This window comes from Oenanthe melanoleuca, chromosome 2, assembly GCF_029582105.1.
Source record: "Oenanthe melanoleuca isolate GR-GAL-2019-014 chromosome 2, OMel1.0, whole genome shotgun sequence".
Lineage (NCBI taxonomy): Eukaryota > Metazoa > Chordata > Aves > Passeriformes > Muscicapidae > Oenanthe > Oenanthe melanoleuca.
The window spans coordinates 97,791,887-97,818,427 of record NC_079335.1 but is presented as its reverse complement, the minus strand read 5'-3'; the positions used below and the strand labels follow the sequence as shown (position 1 = coordinate 97,818,427).

The 26,541-nt window shown below is 42.7% G+C and overlaps 2 protein-coding genes across 3 annotated transcripts in view; one reads left to right on the top strand and one right to left on the bottom strand.

Annotated features, from left to right (window-relative positions):
• Positions 1–25,854, bottom strand: part of LOC130248810 (uncharacterized) — a 134,822-nt gene extending 108,968 nt beyond the window's left edge. The window contains exon 1 of the mRNA XM_056482828.1: positions 25,713–25,854. Coding sequence (XP_056338803.1) covers positions 25,713–25,854 — 142 coding nt within the window. The remainder of the gene's footprint in view (positions 1–25,712) is intronic.
• The window catches only part of EGFR (epidermal growth factor receptor), a 155,579-nt gene that overhangs the window by 104,377 nt on the left and 24,661 nt on the right, over positions 1–26,541 (top strand). For both annotated transcript variants that reach the window (XM_056483105.1, XM_056483104.1), the window contains exons 2-17: positions 2,311–2,462; positions 3,874–4,060; positions 4,686–4,820; positions 6,592–6,660; positions 8,919–9,037; positions 10,435–10,576; positions 11,237–11,353; positions 11,911–12,037; positions 12,132–12,205; positions 13,373–13,463; positions 14,209–14,408; positions 15,435–15,567; positions 16,919–17,018; positions 18,890–19,047; positions 24,436–24,471; positions 25,756–25,897. In XM_056483105.1, the coding sequence (XP_056339080.1) occupies positions 2,311–2,462; positions 3,874–4,060; positions 4,686–4,820; positions 6,592–6,660; positions 8,919–9,037; positions 10,435–10,576; positions 11,237–11,353; positions 11,911–12,037; positions 12,132–12,205; positions 13,373–13,463; positions 14,209–14,408; positions 15,435–15,567; positions 16,919–17,018; positions 18,890–19,047; positions 24,436–24,471; positions 25,756–25,897 (1,982 nt within the window). The remainder of the gene's footprint in view (positions 1–2,310; positions 2,463–3,873; positions 4,061–4,685; positions 4,821–6,591; positions 6,661–8,918; positions 9,038–10,434; positions 10,577–11,236; positions 11,354–11,910; positions 12,038–12,131; positions 12,206–13,372; positions 13,464–14,208; positions 14,409–15,434; positions 15,568–16,918; positions 17,019–18,889; positions 19,048–24,435; positions 24,472–25,755; positions 25,898–26,541) is intronic.

Below are 26,541 nucleotides of genomic sequence, written 5' to 3'. Positions count from 1 at the left end.
TCTTAGGGGTTGTTTCAGCAAGCTGGGCTGTTTTCTGGTGTGATCTGACTGGTGCCAAGCAGCATAGAGTTAATCAAAGGCACAGGTGGCCAGAAGGATGCCACCAGAGAAAGCTCCTCCTTCCAGCCGTCCTTTGCTTCAGGTGTAGCATAAACACTGCAGCTTTTGCATTGGGCCTGTCTGAGTATCAGGGCAGATCTTGGCTGGTAACCTCAGAGATGCAACAAGTGCATCAGGTCATTTGTGGACCCTGAAGACCACAGCAGGATGACTTAGAAATTTTTGTTTCTGTGAGCAGTCTAAACTGCACCTGCTCCTGCACTGTGTTGGAGTGCTTTCCAGAATCACACTGTCCTAAAGATCAGATATGAGATGCCTAAACTGAGCATCCAAGCTGAAAAATCTGTTATTACTGGTTTTTCCTTGTTTAAAATTCAAGATGCCCTCTGGGATGACTCCTTGACTTTTCCAGTCAGCTCAAAGAATCTTTAACCCTGAGCCAAACAACAACACATTTTTTAGAGCAGACTAGCCATCTGACAGTATTTTTAACTTTCAAAATGTGACCACTCCACAGAATAAAAACCTGCCTGTGACTCTGATAATTGTGGTCCTTGCACTTGAAGCAGACAGCAAATACAGATTTGAAGTATGAACACAATGCAGCAGTTAAGTTCAAAACTGGAACAGAAACTGAAACAGAAAATCCCACTTAGAATTTCTAAAGAAAATGTTAAGAAGTTCAGAAATTCAAAATATATAAAAAGGGTCAAGCAGCTTAGATGATGTACTCACAGCCCATCACAGTGTTCCCACTCACCAGCAGTTGCTGCTCTGATTCCAAACACTATAATGTTTATCTAGATGTATAATGAGAAATAACTGAGGAATGAGAGTGAACAGCCTTGCTTTAAACATGGTCCAGAGTATTTAATCTGTTATCACTGTAACTCCTAATGCTGATGATTGTACTGAGAAGTACCACATGTTCAGTGAATAGTTTTGATGATTGGTAAGTGTGTTTTTATCACTGTCACTACATTGTTTTTCCTACTAATACATCAGTTGTTTGGAAAATCAACAGGTGTTGTCTTTTGTTACTAGAATTGAAACATATTTCCAGCTTTGTCAAGAGTCTTTGTAATTTGCTTTGCAGCCCCCCAGTTTGTGATTGGTGCTTCAATGAATTATGGCTTTACAAAAGTATTGTTTCATGTATTCATTTCTCCATGTTAAAAGAATCCAGTTCTTTCAATGTGGTATGGAAAGCTGTGCACTCAGGCTGGGGTTGAATTGTACAAACAAAGAGATAACACCCTCAATTTGCTCCCACTCAAGAGCAAAGCAGAGCTGAAGGAGCCCCTGGAAGGAGTTGCAAAGTTTTTTACCACATTGTCATCTATATCATTCTCCTTTGCTCTGTATTAGCATAACTGAGAGATGTGTTCATTTGACCCCTATAAGGATAGCCCAGGGAATGACTCTATGAGTAGAGAATTTTTGAGGGTTGTGTCTGGTGTTTTTCTTCAGAGCAATTTTGCATTTTGCTCATTCATTGCAATCAAATACAATGATGATAACTTATTTCAGTTCATCCAGATTTAATAAAGCAGAGTAATATAATTTCATGGGGGGATTAATTTTTACATCATGCTGTTACAAATATTTGGAGTCTCAATGGTGCTGTGTGACACCTCTTCCTTCCCACCAGGCAGAGGTGGATTTGAGTGCCAAAGATGAATATGCCAAAAAATCTCCTGAATCTGTCATACTCCCAAAATGTTAGAGTGGCAAGAGATGTGTAAGCCCTGGAGGTTCAGTTAGACCTTAAAACCTATATTTGTAGCTTAAGGGGTCGTTCCTCCCTCTGAGCTTACAAGGAGACCCAATGCCCCTGAAAGTAATGTAAAATAGATTCTCAGGGAAATCACCTTTGGGGTACCTGGCAGCATGGCGGTTTCAGTAGTGTTCAGTGGAACTGTATCAATGTCCTCTCCTCAGGAACTGAGTTATGTCTGTGATACAGAAAACTTCCTGCTACCTATGTACAAAAGCCTTGTATTGAAGCTTTTCTATAACAGAAAGTGATGGAGGGTTATTCCAGCTCTAAATTCTGGTACATCTCTGTCCCTGGGAAATACTACATACTTCCTACACTATTGCCATTACAGTCATGACAGATAATGTTCTTGTTTCTTATGAAGCTGATGCTTAACTTACTGTGGTGCTTTTAAAGATAAGTGAGCAACAAGTCTTTGCCCTGTAGTTATTCTCCCTTTCCTTCATGGAGCCTTCTCCTTTCCTTCACAGTTTGTCAAGGGACAAACAACAAGCTGACCCAACTGGGACATGTGGAAGACCATTTCACCAGCCTGCAGAGGATGTACAACAATTGTGAGGTGGTACTCAGCAACCTGGAGATTACATATGTGGAGCACAATCGTGACCTCTCTTTCCTGAAGGTTAGTGTTCATGGCCAATGGGGCCTTCTCTGCTACAACAAATCCTATTCCATTTTTTAAGTGCAAAGGATCAGCTGCTCATGAAATTCTGTGGTGATCCAAAAAACACAGCTAGTTCATGTCAGAGGAATCACAGCCTACAGTCTAAGCATACCTGTGGGCTGCAGAATGAACTCAACAGTGCTATACAAATCAGGAACTTTGAGAAATAGCTTTTCAAGCACTTGCCAACCTATGCTGGGTGCCATGCAGATAGGTTTCTTCTAATGTATAATTAGAATTATTTCCTTACCTGTTATCACACTTCTCAGAGAGCAAGAGGCTTTGTGGTGCTGTTGGGCAAAGCAAAGCACAAAGTGAGTGGCAGATTTTGAAGTGTGGAGGCCTTTTCCCTGCCCTCCAAACTGATCCCTTCCCCTGCCATGGTGGTGAGTGCCTCTCCAGCCTGAAGTGCTCACACCCTCAGCAGGCAGGCAAGTCCTGTGCAATAACTTCCCACATGGATTCTTGAAGTGATCTTTGAGATAATCCCCTGTGATTGACACATGGGCTACTCCCATCTCAACATTTGTTTTGTTCACAAGTTCATGGGCAAATTAAGGCAAGCTGAGGAGGGAGTGAGCAGGAGGATGGATGTTAAAATGCAGCCATGGAATGGGGAGGAGCCATGGCTAACTTGGAGACCTCCAGGTTCTCCACCAGCAAGTAACAAGCAAGATCAAAAAATCTAGGGTTTGAACATATGGGTTAGAAATATGATGTAATTGCCATTCTTCTTTCCCAAATACAACCTGATCACAGAGTTCAGGGTTCTGAGGAACATAACAAGTCTCTTGAAAATTTACTGGTAGTCTTCACAGAAGAGGAAAATATCTTAAGTAGTAGCCTGAAAGATTTTCACTTGTGGTGATTTTTGTAGGAGATAGAAATGCATACATTTCACAGTGCAAGACAGGAATTAACCCACATGCAGGAACAGCACCTCACTTGTCTTTTTGTCCTGTAAAGATATATACTATTTAAAAAGGAGAAGGTTGCCTAGTCTTCCCCTGTGATGAGCAAGGGAAGTGGCACAGAAGAGACAATGTAAAAGCCTGTATCAGGTGGTAGTCAGCTGTATGTGCTGTCAGTTGTTGAAGGCCAGGTAAATATTTTTGGGAAGCATCAAATTTAGTTATCATTCATGCACTCTTGCCCTTTACTCCTGCATCCCCTAGTCAGCTCCACTTTCCCTTACTTGGGGACAGAACAGGGGTATGCTGGACCTTTGGAATGACAAGATTTCTTTATTTTTAATGAGATTAAATGGTCTGTCATTCCTTAAAATTGAAAGATGGTGGGTTGGAGGAGTGGGAGGAGGGAAGCAGTTATTGAAGATAGATTAAGCACCTTGTTTCTTCTGTTCTCTCAGTCAATACAGGAGGTTGCTGGCTACGTGCTCATCGCACTCAACATGGTGGATGTCATTCCCCTCGAAAACCTCCAGATCATCCGAGGCAATGTGCTGTATGACAACTCTTATGCCCTGGCAGTTCTGTCCAACTACCACATGAATAAAACCCAGGGACTCCGACAGCTGCCAATGAAGAGGCTTTCAGGTGAGACACGGCCAGGAGGTGGAGGCACCTCTAAAGCCAACTCCAGCTCTCAGCTTATTGGTGTCAAGATCTATTGGAGATTGCCTCCCAGAGTCATATGCCATCAAACCCCACTTTAAAAGCAAGGATCTGAATGTAGTTTTCTAATTGCTTTCCTGCTAGCCAGTCTTCTGCAAAAGAGAAAGAAAATTTATCAAGATTCATCTTTGTTCCTGAAACTGGCAAAGAAGCATCCATTTGTTATTCTGTATTATTTGATTCCAGTGCATGCATATCAATATTTTCTGTTACATCCCTGTGGGATCTGGTAATACATGTGCCTCACATGGTCTCTGCCTGTGCACACCAGCAGTCCTACTCTGCTGAGCACTGTGGGCTCTTGAGGTGGCACCAGGCAGAACACTAACATAGTGGCATCCTTTTGGCATCCAAGAAAATCTGACTGTCCAGAACCTGTCAGTCTGATCCTGGTGTTGGTTACCCCATCAGGAGTTGTGCTGCCCTGCAGATTGCTCCCTTTGTCAATATCATGTGACTGAGATGGAGAAATATTTCTCTCTGGGGATATCTCTGGGGCAAACTAGGGCTTTGCTTCACTTGGCAATTTTTTTTGTTTCTGTAACAGAAATTCTCAATGGAGGTGTTAAAATCAGCAACAACCCCAAACTGTGCAACATGGACACTGTTCTTTGGAATGACATCATTGACACAAACAAGAAGCCTCCTACAGTGCTTGAATTTGCAAGCAACCTGTCTTCTTGTGAGTATTAACTCCCCAAAAGTGCTATGTGTCCCCCTCCATTTCAGAGAGTAAAACAGACATCCCATCATTCATGCAGTGGGTTCCTTGTCCAACAATTTCTAATGAAGGCCACCAAGCCCTGTTCCAAGAGAAGTGCTTTTGTTTCTGCACCACTGGCCCAAGATAGAATTTTAGCATGATGATTAGGTGCTTAGCTCAGCAAAGTTCTTGGGAATGTTCCTCTTGGTTTAAGACAGTATCCTGCATATGTGCTCAGCTCAGAAAGACAGCTCAGAAAAAATATGCATTCATTTGCTTTCCAGCAATCTTCTGTTTACAATGTCAGGCTCTGGTTTAGGAAAACCATATGGGGAGTTTCATGGCGTTACTTGAAGCATTTTTAGAGCTAAGGCCCAAGTTGAATGCTGTAAAATTCTCCTGTTTTGGGCTGCACAGATTACCCTGGCAAAAGTAATAATAAACAGGTAGATAAATCTGACACTTCAGATCAACAGGGAGATGAGGGGATATTCAAAGTTTGTACAGTGTATGCTTAGAGCAGACTCAAGCTAATCCTTCAGTCTTATGAGTTCCTTGTAAAATCCCCAGTCATTTTCACAGAGAGGAGGGTTTATTTTCATTTCTGAGCATTTTATTTCTGGCACTATAAATTGGCAGGAAAACATATTTTCTTTATCTTCTTCCAGTTGCATAATTGCCTGAGAGCTAATAGCCAACTTCTGTGTTGACTTATTTTTCTACGGTGCCCTGGTGTAATCAAGGAGTTGCAAACTATACATGTCAGTACAGGAGTTTGGCTCTGAGCACCACAGAAATTTAACCTTTAGCTTTTCAACTTAAAAAAAAAAAGTTCTTTGGTCCCACACTGAATCAATCAACTCTTGGACAAGTATTGGCACTTGTTCAGCTATTTGATGGCTGATGGGGGGAAGGAAAGTCACATGTTGTTAGTGGGAAGAAACACTCTAGTAGGAAATGCCTTTTAAATGTACTGAATTCCACATTAATCTGCTAAAACAGCCTTTTATGGCTTTAGTAATGATCCCATACTCTAAAATAAGTTGTTTCTCTGGGACTTGCTTATCATTAAGAGAAAAAAGAAGAAAGAATAGAGCAAGGAGGGAGGAAGGGGAAAGAGCCCAGCACTGAACGCTCGAGGTCAGGCAAGGTGTCTGTCCATCCTGCCCACCTCTCCATCAATTTTCCATCTGCCATGGTCCTACAGAAGGAGCATTTTTGGTACAGGATGGGAGGATGGCACAAAGCAGACAAGTCAAATTACTTTGTGGTCAGAGGAGCTGGCAGTTGCCTGTGAACCCAGTTGGATTTGTTTTCTTTTTAGAACTGCCTTGTTCAGAAACACTGATTTACATGTGGCCTGTAGAGAGCAGCTGGCACATGCCTGACTTCAAGCCAGTGGTGACTTGCCATTGCATGAAACCCCAGCCGAAGGGCCAGCCGGGCAGTAGCTGAGATTCCTGTTCCTGGGAAAAATGTGCCTCTTTCGTAAGCTAGACTGGCTGGGTACTGTCCTCTCTTGCTCAAAGGTGTGGAGGTGGAGAACTGCACGTAGGAAAGCAGAGGTGAACAAAGGATAACAAACTCAGCTCTCAAATTTTTTGAGCACTGTTGAATAGATGCTTCCTACACTGGTTTACCAGGAAAGAAATCTCAAGTCATTGTTTTCTGTTGTTCATGGTACATTGATGCTTTCTCTGTTTACAGACTATTATATTTTCTCTTATGTATTATACTCTCTGTGTTTTAGGTCCCAAATGCCATCAGAACTGCACAGAAGACCACTGCTGGGGCCCTGGAGAACAAAACTGCCAGACATGTAAGCCTGCAGATTAGCTAAGAAATAGCTTGTGTGCTGTAAACATACATAATACGTTTCTGTCTACTGAAAAACTAACCATAATTATGCAGGTAGGATGCTTCCCTGATACTAAGAGAGCAGCAGAAACATCCGTTTACAAGTGCCTGAGATTTTGCAACAGTTTATTTTTCCTAAAGTAAAGGTTGAGGAGGAACACCATGTCAATTCGTTTCACTGCTTTTTTTTTTTTTTTTTTTTTTTTTTTTTTTTTTTTTTTTTTTTTTTTGCCTTTAAAAAGTGGGGAAATACACTGGGTTTTGTTTCAGGAAAAGTTCAGTGGGAAAACTGCTGATCTAGACACAATGCAAATGGAAGCAACATCCTACATTCAGTTTTCCATTGCAAATAGTCACCTGAACCTAAGTTATTTTGCCTGCAAATTTCAAGCCAAATTTGTATGGCTTGGAGTCTGAGGAAAGAGAAGCATGTACCTTTCCTGTCTTCATTTAGTGCAAGCTTCAGTTTTTGTCAGCTGGCTCTGCAGTTTGGCTCTCGGGGTGGACAGTGGCTGTGCTTACAAAGCCCTTCCTGGGCTGGTTCCTGCAGCTGAGGCTGCACAGCTGTCCCAGGACCTTGTGAAACCTCAGGTCTCAGCCCTGCAAACTTCCAGCATTCACAAACCCTCGCTGGAATCAGGAGGTTGATGAGTGCATAAAACAAAATCTTTCGTGGGCTCTTGCTCGCCTCTCCAGGCATTTTGAGAGTCTGGCCAACTGAAAATGTATCCCACATTTCCATATGTGGGAAAGTTAGGGGGATATGTCTCTTTCTTCTGGAAATTAATGTGGGATACTCTATGTGAAGTAAAAATGTTTGATGTAATAGATGTTTCCAGCAGGAAACTCTAGTCAATAGTTATCAGAGTGATGAGGTGCTTTATTCCCCTGCTAATTCTTATGAAAAAAAATGTATCAAAATGCTGTTCATGTAGAACAATATGCCATTTATTCCCCTGTTTCTAGTTGAGTGGAGGAGTTGCTATCAGAGAAGCTAATGCTTACTGTGGAAATAATCTGCTTCTTTGAAAATATACGATCTTGCTTACAGGTCTACAAGAAAAAATAAAATAATACAGTTTGGATACAGAACTGTGTAATGGAAAAAGAATATATTATTTTAAAAAATCATTGTTATATACACTGTAGCTGGCTATTTTTGGAAATAATTTTTTGTTAATTAACAACCATGGCTTTCAGGCTTACAGGAATTCCTGATAATATTGTAACTCATTTGTGCCAACTGTGAAGCTGATAACAGTTAGCACAGTGCACAGCTGAAATTACCAGAGTGCTGTATGAAGCAGAGTAGCCATCAGGTTCTTCTGGCACCTTGTGCCAGGTTCCATGGACCTGTAATTTTTTTTTAATTCTTAGAGACCAAAAAATCCTATTTTGGGACTCTGGCACAAAAACATGCTAGCCATTCATTTGTGGGATTTTAAAAAATTGTTATGATTATCCTTTTCTCTGCTTTGATATACAAATGGAGAAGCTTTCCCAACTCTCAACAAACTGTTGCAGGCAGTTTTTGCTCCCCTGCAAAAAGCTGGACTAGGGCCAGTTCATCTTTTGGGTTGTTGCACTGGTGCAAACCCTGAGGGAGTTGTGTAATGAAGATAAGATTTGGCCAAGGATTTGAACATTAAAGAAAAATAATTCAATGTGCATATAAAATCTGCTTGCTGAGTGAGTCTCCCCTATCTCTGCAAATTTTGGAAATATTTTAGTGCATTGAAGGGGCATTTTACAGCACCACACAACAATGTACAGTTTCCAGTTATAGTACAGAGTCCTGGCAATTCTGTCACATTGTTTTTCCCAAAGTTAGAGCCAATAATAGTAAATTTTCTCTGCAAAATGGAAACAGATTCTACCCTATTGCCCAGCTATAAGATGTCATGATTCTGTCACAGAGTTTTACTTGGTCTAGGCATTGATGCAACAGGGTTGTTCTTTCTAAGCAGGACATATTTCCTGGCTGGGATCAGAGTTCTTAGCACCTCATAAGAGCCAAGATAATTACAGGCTGAACATGAGCCCTTCTTACTACCACCCACACTTGCTCTCACCCCTCCCAAACTTTGGCCTTAAATGAGGACAGAATGTCCCATGAGGAAAATCTAGCACAGAACCTGCACCAGGCCCTTTCTCTGTATTTCTTGATCTCGTTGCAGAAAGTACAGCTGATGTTTTTCATTTTTTTCTTGTATTTTCCAGTAACAAAAGTCATCTGTGCTCAGCAGTGCTCTGGCCGGTGCAGGGGGAAGGTGCCCAGCGACTGCTGCCACAACCAGTGTGCTGCGGGGTGCACTGGTCCTCGGGAGAGTGACTGCCTGGTAATGATGCTGCACTGCCACCATAATGGCTTCAATCCTGGCACAGCAAGCAGGGCTTTCAGCTGCATGTCCTCTAGCCTTCCTCAGCCCCAGAAGGCCTCCTGAGAGATGCTGACCTGGAGGGTGCTCCAGGGCTTCCCTGCTTGTTGGGAGGGAAGATGGCATGAACTTCACAGCACCCTTAGCTGGTCTTTACTGACTCTGCCCATGGACCTTCCTAGTGTGTTCCAAACCACTGTTTGTGCCTTTGACTGCCCAGTGACAGTGATGCAGAGCATCCAGGTGTTTGCTGTAGGCAAACATGAGCAGGTCCACGGGCCCAGAGCTGCCCCCATGGTGCAGCAGTTTTCCTGGCCAGCACAGCTTGCCTTGTACTCCTTAGCACTAGTCAGTAATTATATTAAAGCAAGAACTTGTACAAGAAATAAGTGATGATGGATCTTCATTTTTTTTGCATTTCACCTACCTTCACACATGAAATCCAAGTTTCCCTTTCTGCTTTTGACTTGCCACAAAAGCACTGTGTTTGGGGAACCCTGGAGTAGTGAAAAGAGAGGAACCAAATGGTGTTTCTTTAGGGAATAAAGGTCCCATTGCTTTTCCATCAGAGTTTCAGGGGTTTGGTGCGTGCTGTAGTTTTAACTCTTCCCCATGTTTGCACTGCACTTCATTCAGAATTAAGTGACATCTCAGTAATCACCATAGAAATTGTCCAACCTGGATTTTATTATTGTTACCTCTATTCCTGGTTTCTGTTTAAGATGGCTATGATCCCCTTACTGGCTCACAGAGAAGACAGTTACTGTCTCTTATGTGGAAAGCCAAGGGAGAAGAAAGGGAAAAAGAGAGGCATGATTAATTTAATGCAGATTTAGATTGGAAGAACCAACTTGCCCTTCATAAATGCCTGCTAAATTGTTCATTACCTGCAGCCAAATATAATGGCTTGAGTTTAATATTTAGCCAGAAAAGTCAGTAATTGGCAGGAAAGAACTTGATTTGATTTAAGTTATTAAAAACTGGCCAAGAAAAGTACATTTGTCTTGATCTGGTTGCTGCTTGTAGGGAAAATTTTTCTGTCTAAGGCATGCAGATTTGCTCTTGTTCCCACGTGAATCCCAGCAGCTCTCCACCAGAGTGCCAAGGTTTCTTGTTCAGAAAAAGAAAAGCTTATGGTTTCTTTTTAAAAAAATACTATACTCCATTGCCCAGCCTGAAGCAACCTTACAGCTTCAAAGCCTGAGGGACCATCCTCTTGGATGGTAGCTGCTTGGGGTTTCCATTAGAGCTAAGCAGGAGACAGATGAGGCCATCAGAGTGTTTGGAACACCTAGTGTAAAATCACTGACCCTTTTTAAGGAGAAGGCACTTTAATGGGTGCTGTTGTTCAACGACAGGCATGCCGCAAGTTTCGGGATGACGCCACGTGCAAGGATACGTGTCCCCCGTTGGTCCTGTATAACCCCACCACTTACCAGATGGATGTGAACCCTGAAGGAAAATACAGCTTTGGAGCCACTTGTGTGAAGGAATGTCCACGTAAGTTCATTTCAGGTTGCAGCCCCAGAGGAGGTGGGGAGTTGGAGAAAAGGGGGAAGGATCCTATGTCATCCCTCTGTGTTGTGGTCAGATAAAAGAGCACTTGTTCTCTTCAGCTTCTGTGGGAACTGAGAACCGGTGACAAAGTGAGCCTCTTCAAACAGTCTGCATCCATCACTTTGCCTGATTTTTAATCTCTGCATTTTGACTTCTGAAAATTTTTCTCTTAGTGAAGAGAAAGGCATCTTTTAAAACCATTGAAACAATTAACTATATGGGATCAATGCTGTTGTTTACCAAAGCATTATCAACCCTTAACTGGTTCTTAATTAAGACTGTTAAAAAGCAATTGATTTTAACACTCCTTCTAAAGGCCTGTAGTCATTGTTTTCTCTACAGATGTTTGCTTTTCCTTTCTCGCTCTTCCATTTCTGTATTTCTTTAATCTGTCAAGACCTGAATGTTGTTTTATCCTTCTGTGACCATTTTCCTCCCTTTAAAATGGTGATAGCACTGTATGTTCATCTACCTTCAGATTATGTTTGTGATGTTCGTGGTGTTCCAAAAGCTCAAACCCCCTTTTTCTTACAAGTCTTGAAGTGCTGGCCCTCAAAGCATCCCTCTTGTATTTAAGTCACCTTTGTATGCTTTTTTTTCCAGACAACTACGTGGTGACAGACCACGGCTCCTGCGTTCGCTCGTGCAACGCTGATACTTACGAAGTGGAAGAAAATGGTGTTCGAAAGTGTAAAAAGTGTGATGGGCTATGCAGCAAAGGTATAAAAAGCGTGGAATAAACCAGTAAGGCTTTGAGATGATAGAGAACTTGCTAGGAAAAGTGCAGGGAGTTCTGATCTTAGTTAAGTGCAAATTCAATATCAACCAGGTCCAGTGATAGGAGATCTGACAGGTGGTTTGATCAGGAAGCATGGCTGTGGAGCATGCCCTCCAGATGGGATACACCACAAGTACAGTAGATAAACTATGAGTTGTGTGCATGTATATCTTGCACAGCAGCCTTCTCCTCCATTTGTGCTTCCCAGTGTCTCATCAAAGGGAACAGAAATGGGACAAAGAGAGAAGGGAATGTGCCAGAGCCTGTGTGCAGAGATGCTCAGACCAGAGCTGCACTGCTAGGCAAGCATGAAGCAATTATCCTGTGGCACTTTCTGAAAAATAAAAATAGGCAAAAGATTTATGAAAATTATCTTAGAGTTGTAGGTTTGATCATAGGGGAATTCTTTCTGAGCTTGTGGCACCTCCATGTTTCTACCCTGCCATGTGAGTGGGCTTCACTTTTGTCCCCCCTAACTTTTGTATCTCTCCTTTAACAGTGTGCAATGGCATCGGAATAGGTGAACTTAAAGGGATTCTCTCCATAAATGCCACAAATATCGACTCCTTCAAAAACTGTACCAAGATCAATGGGGATGTCAGCATTCTCCCAGTTGCATTTCTAGGGTGAGTTATCTACTGGCCACCAAGCCTTGAAAGAAAAGGGCTAGGGAAAATCCAGACTAAGCTGTCCTTTTCCCAATTTCTCATTCTGTTTCAGTGATGCCTTTACGAAGACCCTACCTTTGGATCCCAAGAAGTTGGATGTCTTCAAAACAGTCAAAGAAATATCAGGTTAGCAGTGAATTTAAGCTGAGGTGTTTTTTGACTGATACTACCAAAAACACAAATGGGGAGGAGGGAAATTTTTTAAGCACATGAAGAGAAGTGCATGCAAAGTGTTTCTTGTCTCTGAGCTTAACAAGGGTCACTCTTAACCGAGGTGGTCAGCAGCACCTTGCCAGCATTACGCCCACATAACCCATACTTGGTCTTCCATCCAAGGTGTGTGGTTTGGCCAGAACATCCCTTTTGCTGAGCTGTCAGCCCTAGAGAAGAGTAAAAGCAGTGGAGATCCTCAGCCACCCAAGAAGCGTGTGGTGATGCAGAGGCGTGCCACTCCAGCTAAAAAAAGCCAAGTGTGTTTCTATTTGTGGAAAACCTTTCAGCAGCTCCTTAGGGAAGCGTGCTCAGTGGCTTGCGTCATCCTTATGGAGACACCCTCTCCAGACTGAAGGGCTCTTCCTTGGGGTGAATGTGTCTCCATGAGCACAAAGCTGCCAGCAGAGCACTCAGCCACTGTCTTGCACCAAGTATCAATTAAAAGTAATTGTGTTCAGCCCATTATGAAATGAATGTAGCATCGGGGCTGGGTCTACAGAAACGACTCCAGTTCTCCTTTTTTTTCTCTCTCACCTGTGTGGTTCCCTTGAGGGTAGCAGTGACTAACTGCAGAGCTTCATATGGCAGCCTGCAATTTTCCAAATTCTCCCCTTCCTCCCAAACACCTCAGCTGAGTGGGGAATTCTGCTGGCCTCAAAAAATCCACTACAAGTAGCTATTCTGCTCTGTTCCCAATTTTCAGTTTTCTTCTTCCCTGAGCTGAGAAATGAGATGGAGTGCTGCCTTTCTCCCTCAGACCCAGAGTCTGCAGCCTCTCAGCCAGGGTATCTCCTGGCAAGAGCCATAGTTGCTGGTGACTCGGTGTGGCAGGATGTGCAGCTCATCGACATGCTCTCTTACGCTCCTAAGCCCTCATGGTGGGCTAGGAAGTAAACTGTTTATAAAACAGTGCTTAAAAATATCTCCTTGCTCCCTAAAATGTCATGTTAGACTTTGAGATCTTTCAGATAAGCATAGGGAAAGTACAAGTGCCTTCTCCTGGTGCAGGATTTGCTACAGTACTAAGAGTGAGCTTATTTCCATTATAATCATTTTTTTAATCTTCTTTTCCTCTTTCAGGTTTTTTGTTGATTCAAGCCTGGCCTGAGAATGCTACTGATCTCTATGCTTTTGAAAATCTGGAGATTATACGGGGCAGAACAAAGCAACAGTAAGTAAATCATGTGCCACAGCCACTCTAAGAGAAACCCTGTTTTGAGCTGCTCTTGTCTGAGCACACCAGAGTTGCAACCAGTGCGAGACTCAGGTGTCTCAAAACTCATGCAAACCCTGCAAGGAGTAGAGCACCATCTCTGTAGCATAAATAACATGCCCTGGGAGTAAAGACACTCAGCTCTGTGCCATGTATGGAGGGCTGCCCTGAGCCTGCTTTCAGGACCAGGGTCTCCCACTTCATCCTGGAAGCACAGACACGACACAAAGTGCTCTTTACAGTCTGGGGTAAGTCACAATGTCATCAGACACACTGTGGGATTTGAGGTAGCTGGGCAGTCGTGGATGGAGGCTGCCAAGCAGTGCAGACATCAGCAATGCTTCCAGTGCCCTCCTGGCTTGCCCCAAGAGGAAGAATGACTTGGTGAACAAGCACAAAATAATAGCTGTTTTACCTGCAACCATTGTTCCACATCATTTACGTGTCAGATCATGTGTGTCCTGACAGTTTTAGCTTAAAAAGCCCTTTCAAAAAAAAAAGCCCAGATGTGAGTATTACAGTTGTTACATAATAGGCATGTCATGTACAAGGCATTAAGTTTAGAGGGCTGAGTAGAATCTCACTTGAAGAAAATGCAGTTCACAGCAGGATGCATTTGACAGAAGAAAAACATGCTGAGTAAATCTTGCTTGCTAATTACCTTTCTTGCATTTTTTTTTCTATTTTTCCATCTCCATTTTAGTGGCCAGTATTCCCTTGCTGTTGTTAACTTGAAAATACAGTCCCTAGGGCTGCGCTCCCTCAAGGAAATAAGTGATGGAGATGTTGCCATTATGAGGAATAAGAACCTCTGCTATGCTGACACCATGGACTGGCACAGCCTGTTTGCAACTGAGAGCCAGAAAACGAAGATTTTACAGAATAGAGATAAAAATGAGTGTGGTAAGTGAGTGCTGCATTCCTACTCACCATTAAAGCTCATGCTGAAATTCAAGAGTAAGCTTGCATTTTCACGATTCAAGCAAGGCTTTTTTCTCCATGTTCCTCTAGCTACAAAATTCATCAGTGATACTGCTTTAATGAAAGTGGTGAGGGAAGAGTGGGATTTTTTTTTCTTCCCACCAAAATGTGAACTTTATGGTGTCCAGCAAATCAGGAGCTTCTTCACTGCTTTGAACATAGTGAAGCCAAGTCAGTTGAAGGACACAAAAGCTAACTCATAACACTGGCCTTTTTTCACAAGGTCGAAGCTGGTGTTCAACCATACTGCTATTAGCTGCTGTGGTCCCTGGGCAAAAATCTAATTATTTCTTTCTGAGGAATATGGATTTGTTGTATTTTAGAGATTTGTCATAGAAATATGGTAGAAGGGTGTGGGTGAGAAGGGACCTTTAAAGGCCAAGTAGGCCAACCCTCCTGCTGGGGACTGTGATCTAGACCAGGTTGCTCGGAGCACCATCCAATCTGACCTTGAATTTAGAGGGATTAGGCATCCACCAATTCCCTATGCAACTCATGCCAGTGTCTCACCATGCATTGTCTTCATTGTATCCATAAATCTATCCACTCTGTCAGTTTGAAAGCATTTCCCCTTGTTCTGTCACTACACGCCTTATCAAAAAGTTATTATAAGTGCCCTTCAAGTACAAAAAAGCCCCAATGTTTCTCCAGAGCTGTCTCTTCCCCAGAGTGGGCAACCCCAATTCCCTCAGCCTGACTTAACTTTATTATACATCTGTTAAGGTGTCACAGAGGAGATCATTCTTATTTAGAATGGCCAGAATTCACTCAGTTTCAGGCTTTGGGATTTAGAGGAGCATGATTACTCCTCTTCCACTCTACCAGAACCATTCCTGTTTGTTTTGGAACAGGTTGGGAACCGGTTGGTCAGATGGAGTGAGAGTGGAGAGTTTGACCCCTCTCTTGCCTTGACATTCATGTCTTTTCTTGTCCCTCTTTCTGTCTCAGCTGCTGCCAAGCACGTTTGTGACCCCCTGTGCTCAGACGTAGGCTGCTGGGGCCCAGGGCCCTTCCACTGCTTCTCCTGCAGGTTTTTTGATCGTCAGAAGGAATGTGTGAAACAGTGCAACATCTTGCAAGGGTAAGGTGTCCCAGGGGTGCTTTAGGTTTTGGTGATGGTATGGGGGTTTTGGTTTTTAAAATATGCTGTACATAGAAAGAAAGAAAGAAGTTGGGTCTGTGGTTGCATGGGGTTTCACCAGCTTTGCAGAGATGTGTGAACACAGTACCTAGCTAAGGTACCTTTCCTTCCTCATTCAGTATTGCTCGGGAGTTTGCTCCTGAAAGGGTGACTGCTAAGAAAATATCCTCTTAAGGCCACAAGGAGACTATCTGGAGGCCCAAGGAGGCTAAGCCTTAGGCTTCCTTCCCATAAGAAAGAAAGGAGTTTAAAGCCCAAGCTGTGACTGTCATGTCAAGTACACTGGTGAGAGCCAGCACCATTTAGAGTCTCTGGGAGCTCAGTCATCCCCAGAGCCAGGGCTTCACTGCTTGGTAGACTTCCCTCCTCTTATATTTCTTCAGATGAGCAGCTCACTCTTGCAGTTTGCAAAGTTGCAGTCAAAGGAGAATGAACTTTCATCCAAAAATCACTGAGAGCAGCTATTTCAGGCAAAATTATTGCCTCAGCCTCACTCAGAACATGGAAAAAATATTGCTGCCTTGTGTGTCAATTCAACAGGTGATGTAGGTGGAAAAGGCATGTCTAGCAGCAAAATTACAAAGCTTGACTTAAAGCTTTAAAGCTCCTGAGTATTAAGGAAGTACTTGTCTAATGCCTCTGATGTTTGTATTTTTCTAGTGGCTTGCAGTTTAGCAGCTGTCTTTTTTTTTTAAAAGTGAATTCCCTCTAGCAGCTATTATAACCTGAAGGGCAGATTGGGGCATTTTTTGTGTCAAATGATGGGTAGATTTAGTTTAATTAATAACACCATTACTTGAAGTGGAACAGCTTTATTGCTATTAAAACCATCTGTTCCCAACTTTCATATTTTAATGATTCATTGTGTGTTGTAGAGAGGACATGAATTTAATTATCAGTGCCTTGCTGTTTAACTTTCCTAATTATTATTTGTAGCCCTGGAATCACTTGAACTGTTTTTGCTGATCTCTTTGCATCACTACCATTTAAAAGCCTCTAGAAATGGTTGTGAGTATTCTGTGACATTATCTGAAAAGGGAGAGTAAACTAATTTGTAGTGTGCAATCTGGAGTGCCATGTGTTTCACTGTCAAACAAATTTCCCTTACTCTTGCATCCTCCTGGTTGCACTGAGCAAGTGCTACTGGTGTAGCCAAGAGGGTCCCTCTTCCAGTCTCAGTACCATCACCACAATCTAATGTGGAAAATTCTGGAAAAGAAGACCTCAGTTTATCACTTGCTATTATTTCTGAGGTTTAATTATTTCTCTTTTTTTGTTGGCTTTTTTCCAGGGAGCCAAGAGAATTTGAAAAGGACTCCAAGTGCCTCCCCTGCCACCCTGAGTGCCTGGTGCAAAACTCCACCATGTACAATGCAACCTGCACTGGACCTGTAAGAGCAGATTCATCTTAGCAAACCTGAGCCTCAGTATTAATATGTGTTTCCCATGTTCAGATAATCCTGAGGTCTCATTTTAACCCTATTTGTGGTGAAGCAGAGAATGGGGGTGGTTAGAAGTCAAGATCTTGGGGCAAGGGAGCAGAACAGGAAACCTCAGGATGCTAGTTTTATTTTCTGACAAGTAATCCACAGTCACAGACATTGTAGAGTCTTTAACATTTTATGTATTTTTACAGAAAAAAAATACTTATTTTGGCAAATATGGCAAATATTTGAATAACATGTAACCATTCAACTTCCTAGTTGGTGTCAACACGTTAGATCAAAGTCAGATCTTAATTGCAAAAGTCCAATTCTCTCTGTTTTTCTTTTTTTTGAGATCAAATCTCCTGCTTCCATCACGGGTCCACCTCTGTGTTGTTTAACCCAGCTCTTTAAACACCTCTTGCCATCGCCAGCAGCCTCTGAGCATTTGACCCTTAGCCATTGTTGTGGTTTAGGAATGGTACTCCCCAACTTAGTACTCCCACTGAGACTCTCCAAACCACAAGCTGCTCACTCCCTCCTTCCCCCCTTTCCCTTGTGGCATGCTGGAAAGGAGAATTGGAGGCATAAGAGGAGAAAATCATGGGTTGAGATAAGAACACTTTACTGGAAACAGCAATGAGATAAGTAAGGGAACAGTAACAGCAACAAGATTAATAACAGTGTGCAAGAAAGGTGAAGGATTCACACATAATTGCTCAGAACCAGCATTACCCCACAGTTCCCTCTACCATGCTTGCTCAACCAGAAGGAACTCCTTCTCCCCAGAAGAAACTCCATCCCCCTGCCCCTGGCAATGACATGACGGGTTATAGAATAACTTCCATGTCCTAGCCATGCTCCTCCTGGCTACTGCAGAAATTAACCCTGTCCTGTCAAAACAAGGACACCCATCATCAGTTTGAAGAGTCACTGCTCAGTACTGTGAAGCATTTCCATCCTCTCTCCTAGCACATGACTTCAAGGATGTTATTTACATTATAAACTCCTTCAGGCAGTTACCCCCTGTTCCATATTTGCCTAGCATGTAGTAATCAGTCTATTATATTGGCCCTTAGACATTACAGTGATTAAAATAATCTTCCTGTAGTGTGTCTTACTTTTGCCCTACTGCAACCAGTACTGTGAATCTGGTCTGGTTTTTCTCCATAGTAGAATTTGATCCACAATTGCTGGTTCCCCTGCTTTAAAATATTTAGGTCATTCATGGTGTTGTTACAGTCTTAATAAAAACAGTTCTGCCAAAAATGGTTGAAGGCAATGCCTCTAAGTACAGACTTAGTGCTTTTCAAAGTGGGGAAAAAAAAAACAACATGGACTCCTTGGGTTGCCTTCATCATTTTATGCTTCTTCTTAACAGAGGCAAAAACCTGTGCTGAGAATCCAGAAAAATAGTGATTTGATTCCAGTATTTCAGGGTGGTATCAGGAGTCTATATCCACTATTTTACATTATGTTACAGTAGATTGCAGCAGGTAGCAACCAAGCTGTCTGCTCTTCAGCTAACCCCTTATCAAGGTGTCATTAAATGCTTCCCCATTTAAAATGCAAAACACAAGTTTTCCAACTAGGCAAGGCAGAGGAAAAAAAGAAACAACATTGTAATGCAAGAAAATATTAGCTTTAAGCAGCAGGAGCTGTCTTTTGTATGGTCGATCCTACAAGTGCAATTACTTCAAGAATATCAGGTAGCAAGGTAGTAAAACCAGACAATGCTGAAAACTTCCAGCAGTGAAAGGCATTTAGATTTATCTTCTGAATTTCCTCCTGAATAGGCTGATATAAGGGCATTAAGAACAAGTTGTTTCTCTCTGCAGGGCCCTGACAATTGCATGAAGTGTGCCCATTTCATAGATGGCCCCCACTGTGTGAAATCCTGCCCAGCAGGTGTTCTGGGTGAGAATGACACCCTTGTCTGGAAATACGCCGATGGGAATAATGTTTGCCAGCTCTGCCATCCCAACTGCACCCGGGGGTGAGTAAAACCTGGGATTGAATGGTGATGGGGAAGAAAAGACACAGAGAAACAGCTTGTCTCGAGCTCTTTCTCTTCCTGACAGTCCCATGTCAAACCACTGAGAAGAACTAGCGGGGAACAAGAGAGGTCAGGAGGACACAGTTAATGTAAGCAGAGTATGGCAGACTTTGTAGGTAGGAAAGGTACTTTGTTTTTATGCAGAAGGAAAGAAAAAAGGTTATTTAATGGGTTTGAAACAGGCTTGTTTGATAACTTGGAAAGATAATTTTACAGGACTCACCCACCAGTTATGGACCTTTTTTTCCCACCTGGCTTGTTGCTGTGTCCTCTGGTTTTGAGAGGAACATCAGTGACATCTGGTGGATGCTGGGTTCCCAGGGCCCATTTTTCTCTGCACCTTTCAACTTTCAGGAGGGAAATCCCAGTGAGGTAACACAGTGATTTTCTTATTTTTCTAACTTCCATATGCTAGAACTTTTTCTGAGTTTAAACCCTTGTGAGTGTGATTTTTTTTAACAGGCATCACAGTAAATCCAATCTATACAAGTCATTTTTGTCCTCATTTGGGGATGCACTTAAACTGCAACCGGTAACAGGGTGTGAATCGATCTGTTTAACCTATGAGTAATAATGGTCTCCTCTCCTGATTTCCAACCTGCAAAAGACATGGGATGAACAGGAAAAGGTTTTAGGGTTTGAGAGCTGATTATTGGACTGTGATGCTTTCAGAGCAAAAAGCCAGCCCATGTTTGGTGTATTTTCCTTCAAAGGCCCCTGCTTTTTACCCTGCGAGTCTTTCTGATCCAAAATCTTTCCATAATATGCCCATAATAAGTGTTGCAAGAGAGGAGTTGTAGCATACTCAGACCAACCATCACATTGTATATTAGCTAATCCAACTGCCCATTCCCCTTCCTGGAAAAAAGGAGATGAAGGGTGGAATCAACGAGTAACAGACCTTTTTAGTGCTCATAGTGAAATTCAGTGCAATGGTTTTCAGATGGTAGTTATAAAGCATGGTGGATTTGCTACAATTTACAGTGATGCCCTCTGCTTTTGCTACAGTCACAGCCAAGACTTATCAGGGCTTCCCACTGCAAACCCGAGAAGAAATTTTCTCAGATTAAAAGGGATTGTAATAAGTTTGTTCTTTATTAATGACCTCAGTAGTCCCTACTGATACAAACTGGCCACAGTGGTCTGATGTCCTGCTTCTAACTTGCCTCATGGAAATGCAGCTTATTAGTGGAATAGTGTAATGAATAACCACATCTGAGCAAGGCTTTTTTTTTCACTTTACAGTCTCGGTAGTGAGATCAAACACTAGACTTGAATGCAGATTTGGAGAACATAATTTGCCAGACAGGGATGTAAAACAATTCACACAGTGACTCTTAGTGCACAAGCAAGTTCCCCAAGTAGAATTGATCAGAGAAGTCAATTCCTGCCTTGCTTTAGGAGTGGATGGGGGAGCCACAAGAGTCAGGCAGGAGATAATGTTGTAGTAAAAAGACTTTTTTAAAATGAGAGCTGCCCAACATATGCCTCAGTGTGTTTGGTCCTGTGTTATTAAGGCAAAACATAAAAAGGAGTATCAATTTCATCTTTCACATGAAAGAGCTGGGCTGAGTTTGCAGCAGTTCCATTGTGAACATGCTCAATAGCCCAATTCAAGTTGATGCCCAAATGTGGCAGATGAAATGGGCTGTATCCCTGAAGGGCTCAAGAGAGCTAGAAGGAGGTAGTGTTGCAATATTTGCTGTACAAATGGGACATCTGTGGCCATGGATGAGTAGAGAGCCAGTGTCAGGGTTGTAATATGGGAACGTGCAGTCAGGCACAACATTGTCTCTCTGAAGGCAATCCATCAGCAATGCCATTTCTCTTCATGCCTTTCCCTCCTTTTGCTGTGGGAATGGATCTGTTCAGCAGTGGGTGGAAAACATCTGTCTCACAAAGCTTTTGCATCCTTAGAAACCACAGTCTCAGCGATTCCTGCATGACAAGAAACAACTTCATTTCTGTCCCTGTCCAATTTCACGGCTAGAGCCCACAAAATCTTATCAGCATGATTAAGTGTGCTGACTTCTGTAGTCATGCAAGGGTTCCCAGGATCTCTCTCTGTTTTCCTTATTTGAAGAAGCTTCAAGTAAAAGGCTTCTCTTCCCAGCTGAGTTTTGTCACGAATTTCATTTTTTCACTTTAGGTATGCGTAGGTTGTACATTGCTTCTTTTGTAATGCCACGAAGAATCCCTTTGAGTCTCATTTTCATTGCTGAGTCCATTTTTCAGCCTTCATTAGGAAATAGAATGAAGGATGCTTTCTTCTGCTTAGCCCAAAAGACCCCTTCTCTCCCAATTCTCCTGTATTCTCTTGTGCATTTTTTACACAAGCTTCCTTTTGCCCTGCCTCTAGTACAGCTGAGAATATATGTTATGATAAAGAAAGCAACGTCTCAAAAGCCTTGAACATATAAACCCCATTTATATGGTCATCAATTAAAGACACTCACCATCTTAATTAATCTAGTCAGTGTTGAAGGATTTGATTTTCCCTTGCCAGTCTCACAGAGTACAGGAAATAAAACTCAGGCACAGTCACTGGGGTGGATAAGCAAGGAGAAGAAGCCACCGCTGTAGCCAATTCCACTGGCTGGCACATCCTGCCTCCATCCACAGTTACTATCAACACTCTGTGTCTCATCAGTCTTCATTTTAAATGCTATGGGATTTTGGGAGAGATGAGAAAGTGGCCAGGGCATCTGAGAGGGAAGGCTGCAGAAGCACTGTGCTCCATGCCTTTGTCACTCTTGGAAGGTTACTTAAAAAGAAAGGACAAAGTAAAAGTTTTGTAAAGTTTAAAAATATTTTTAAATGGTTTTCGATTTCTTTTATGATTGTTAAGTAACTTAGGCTGTTATAGTGTGAGTGCCCTCAAAAAGGCCATCAAACATAACATGATACATAATGCATGATTGTATTACATCAAACTAGAAACTATGGATCAAGAGAAAATTGTTAAAATCATGATGGATATAGGAAATAAATAGTTGTGTCTGCGCTGGGACATGTAATATTTACATAGATGGGTAAAATGTGTAGTTCAGGATGAATTAGTTTTCAGGAGCTATAAACATAACTAATTATCCATTAAGTAGAGAAATTTATCAAAGACTACAACTGCTGTTATATTCATCTTGTTTATCCATAAGATCTTGAGTTACTTCATAAGGTCACATTTGTCATTTTGGTTTCTCTAAGCAGAAGAAAAATTACTCAGGAATGGAAAATGTGATTATTTAGATTCCATAAAATCTAGGTTACTTATGTAGGGTGTCATCATAAAATTCCATATTAAGAAAGATAGTTATATATAGTCCTGGAGGGATAATTCTTACGGGCTTTGTTTCTTCTCTGACTTGTGAAATCAATCAGAAAACCAAATGGGATTTGAAAAGCACAAGCTGATCTCTCTATTTCTTCCCAAACACCTTTTTACTTTATCCTACGAGACTTGATATTGATGGATTTGTGTGGGAAAAGGAAGGGGACTGATAAAAATCTATAGTTCTCCTGCCTCTACTTTGATGTGTAAGAGAAGAAGTGGTCAGTCATTCCTCGGACTGTGGCTACAATCCCCTTATCCAGTTTTGTTTGCTGTTAGGAAGAGCATGGAGAACTTGCCATCTTAAAGTTGCGTGGCAAACCAGGATTTTGAGGGAGAGATACTTCGAGGGACAGTAGTCATATTCTGAAATTAGGTGAAGTCTTCCAATTTCACATTCTTATCAAGGGCAACTGCACATGCTCTGTTGCAGAACACAGAAATTAATATCCAGGAGGTAGATCATGAGGTCTGGAGTCCTAGATCAGTTTTTCATTGAGCACCTGAAGAGAGAAGCCCAAGGCAAGATCTGCCTCCTATGATAATAAGTAAGCTGGTGGCTCTGCTCTGCACGTGCAGCCTCTCTGTGCTTAGTTACACAACTGAGCAAACAAAGGAAGCTGTATGCTGGTAGGAAAGCTAACAAGGCTGAGGACTCAGAATCCAGGAATCGGTATGAACAGCACTTCCAGTATGTCCAGGACACCAGGATGCACATTCTTGCATGGGAGCCCAGTGAACTTACAAGACCTTCCAGATGCTGGGTCTTGGAACACTGTGTTGGCCCAGAAACAAGGCAAATACACAAGGGAAGATCCGAGTAATGAAAACAAACAAACAAACTAACTAAAACCCAATAAAATGAGTAGTTGCTTCATCTCTTCCTTCCCCAGACCCAGGCCAAGTAGCAAGAGAAGATCTGCAACTCTACCTGGCATTTTGAAATTTTTCCGGCTCCTCCTCTCAGTGAGAGGGATTGCAGAGCAGTTTTCCTGGCATGGGCTCACTCATTATCCCCTACTTGACCTCCGCTGGAATTGATTTGGGATGATCCATTTTCTTTAAGTCAGCGCAGGGAGCGGATACCACAAACTGGACTTTACTCCTTCCTGTGCTCTGTTTTCCAGAGGTGATGTCACCACCTCAGTAATGCTCTCCTTCTTCAGTAGACACCACAAAGACCACAATTCCCATGAAGAGCATACATCTCATTGCCCAGCAGCACTTGGGGAATGCACTGTGCCTCTCACGCTCATTAGACCATCAAGTGAACGTAGTCACTCCGTTTTCATCCGTATTATTTTTTGCACAGCACTGCCAAAGTTTTGGTCATTTTAAACTCAAATGGAGGGTGAATTACTTACTAGTAGAGTCCCTGACTCTCTGGATAACAATTGAACCTGTTTACATTACCAGTAACATAAGACTTTGGATTTTAAAGGAAAAATACCATGGACACATGCCAACAAACTGTAGCTCGAGACAGTGCTGTCAAATCCCATTTTTTGATGGAAATCCATGTATCTGCTATTCAAGTTTTCCACTGTAACAGAAAGTCTGGAAATTGAAATCTTTACTTTATTAGGAAACAAGTATTATACTGGAGGATCTGCAATGATATGTTTCCACATGTATTTCTGTCCATGTAGGAGGAGGAGGCTACATCTGTTCTCCTCCACAGTCAGCCCTAGGCTCTGCACAGAAACAGGGAATTTATGAATTTTGCGTATCTATGTCCTCCCCCACTTCTACCACATGCTAAAAAGTTGTTTTAAAACATTCTTTAAACTAAATATGCAGCATAGCTGTTTCTCTAGATAAAAGATTTTGGAGCAAGGTTGTTTACTGATATTTAATGGAGTGTATAACTATTATAAATTCCTATGCTAACACATGGACTGCTCTGAAACACAAACTTTCAAATCAGTAGTTCCTAGTTGGAATTACAGAAGTATGTAGGCCAGAGCTACTATGTTTGTAACATTCATTTGTTTTTACAGGTGCAAAGGGCCAGGTCTTGAAGGCTGTCCAAATGGGTGAGTATTTCATCTGCTACAATTAATGGCAGAGCTGGAAAGTGTGTGTGTGTGTGTGTGTGTGTGTGTGTGTGTGTGTGTGTGTGTGTGTGTGTGTGTGTGTGTGCGTTTACATTTCCACACTGGACACTACAAGGCTGGGACAGAAGTCTTCAGCTGTTTAGAGGGAAGTGACCGATTAGACCAGGCTCAGACCTATAAAAATGGTTTAAAGAACTGAGAAATATTGCTACTGGCAAAAGACTTCAAAATCTTGTTCTGCCTACAGTTTTGGTCAAGGTGAGACCAGGGATCTGTTACTGAAGAGTGAAAAGAGGGGATGGAAAAAGAAAGGATTAAGGGCAGAGAAAGATATGTTTAGGACTGATATAGTTACCTGTGTTACAGGAGACTCAGAGATGCAGAGGGTCTTTTCCAGTTCTATGATCTGTACATCTCCAAATACTGGTGCCCAGAAGGATGCTCATTTGTCACACTCAGACTAGATCTTATATCACACTCTTTGGCTTCATGATGTGCTCGAGAGAGTGGAATTAAGTTTCTCGCCACAAAGTCATACTATGGCAAGCTGAATTCAGCCTAACAGTACTGTTAAAACGTGACTGCATTTAATAATAATCCCTGGGGCAACTTAGAAAAATGCTGGGAAGAATCTTATAAGTAAAGACCAAAAAACAACCTTGGAAAACAAGTTTTTCTTCTCAACTTAAATTTACAATTACCCAGGCTCTAATAAAGAGGTGTGTACCGTGGGGATGGTACAAAATACCTGGCTTCAGACATTTGTATTTGTAAGGAAGACAGATGATCTGGCATTCACTGTGACCCTTTACAGCATGCCTCCCCCCAAAATGATGAGGGAATGTTGGCTGCATTGCTGGTATCACAGGTGTGTGTGCCTTTCTGAGAGGCATTCTCTCCACGTGCTGCGTGTCTCTGATCACTCGTGGGCTGCCCACAGCTGGCACAGCGCATCACAGATGTGATGTTGGTGGGTTTGTCGGAGGGGCGAGAAATCCCCTCGCTTAAACTGTGAGGATCAGTTCCAATTGTGAATTTGAGAGAAGAATGAAGACTTGTGGTTTAAGACCAGATAGAAATTAAGCACAACTCTGAACAGATTACTGGAAGAGGGACTTAAAGAAATCTGAGATGTCAGATAAGCTTATGTGGGTGTCCAGAGTCTGATCAAAACATGAGGCTTCCTGCAACCTCTGTAGGGCTTCTTTAAAATCTAGCACCTAAGGATTCTTTCCTGTTTCTGCTTCCCCTCCTGTGCTGCAGCTCCAAGATCCCCTCCATCGCGGCCGGCGTGGTGGGCGGCCTGCTGTGCCTGGTGGTGGTGGGCCTGGGCATCGGCCTGTACCTGCGGAGACGCCACATCGTCAGGAAGCGCACGCTGCGCCGGCTGCTGCAGGAGAGGGAGGTGAGCACTGCCCTGCCAGCTCTGCCACCCTGCTCTGCCCGGGGCAGGGTGTCCTCCTGCCTGTCCAGGGCATTCCAGGGCCCTCCAGCCGCCTTGCAGCTCAGCCATCCCTCAGCGTGGGCAGCGCCGCGCCGCTCGGGAAGGGAGCGGCACCCACCTAACACCCTCTCAGTCTCAGATCTGAACACCCTGTGTTCAGTTTGCAAAATATTTAAGGGGTTTGGATGTCTCAGTCTCAAGGAATAAAACTGAGACAATTACTCAGAAAAAGCGACACCTGTAGGTTGAGGTGGGATGTGTTTGCTGATCCATACGGCCTTCAGCCTCACACCGTGTGTCCCTCCAGACAAGCCCTGTGGCAGCTTGGAGTGCTCCTGAAAATTTCACCCCCTTGATCAGGTGCATGCCTGATCCCGTGGAAAAAAAAGGAGAAGAGGGAAAGGAACTGAGGAAGTGTTTGTGTCATGTCTTTAGTTTGTTTTTAGCACAGAAAGCCCACAAAGCCATGGAAGTGAATGGTTCACCCTGTTGGGCATGAGCAAGGTTTTTGCACTGCTTTTTGGTTTTTGCATGGCTTTGCGTGCATTACAGCATCACCCTCTGGATACATCATATACAGCAAAATTCCTAATCCTGGGTGGAAG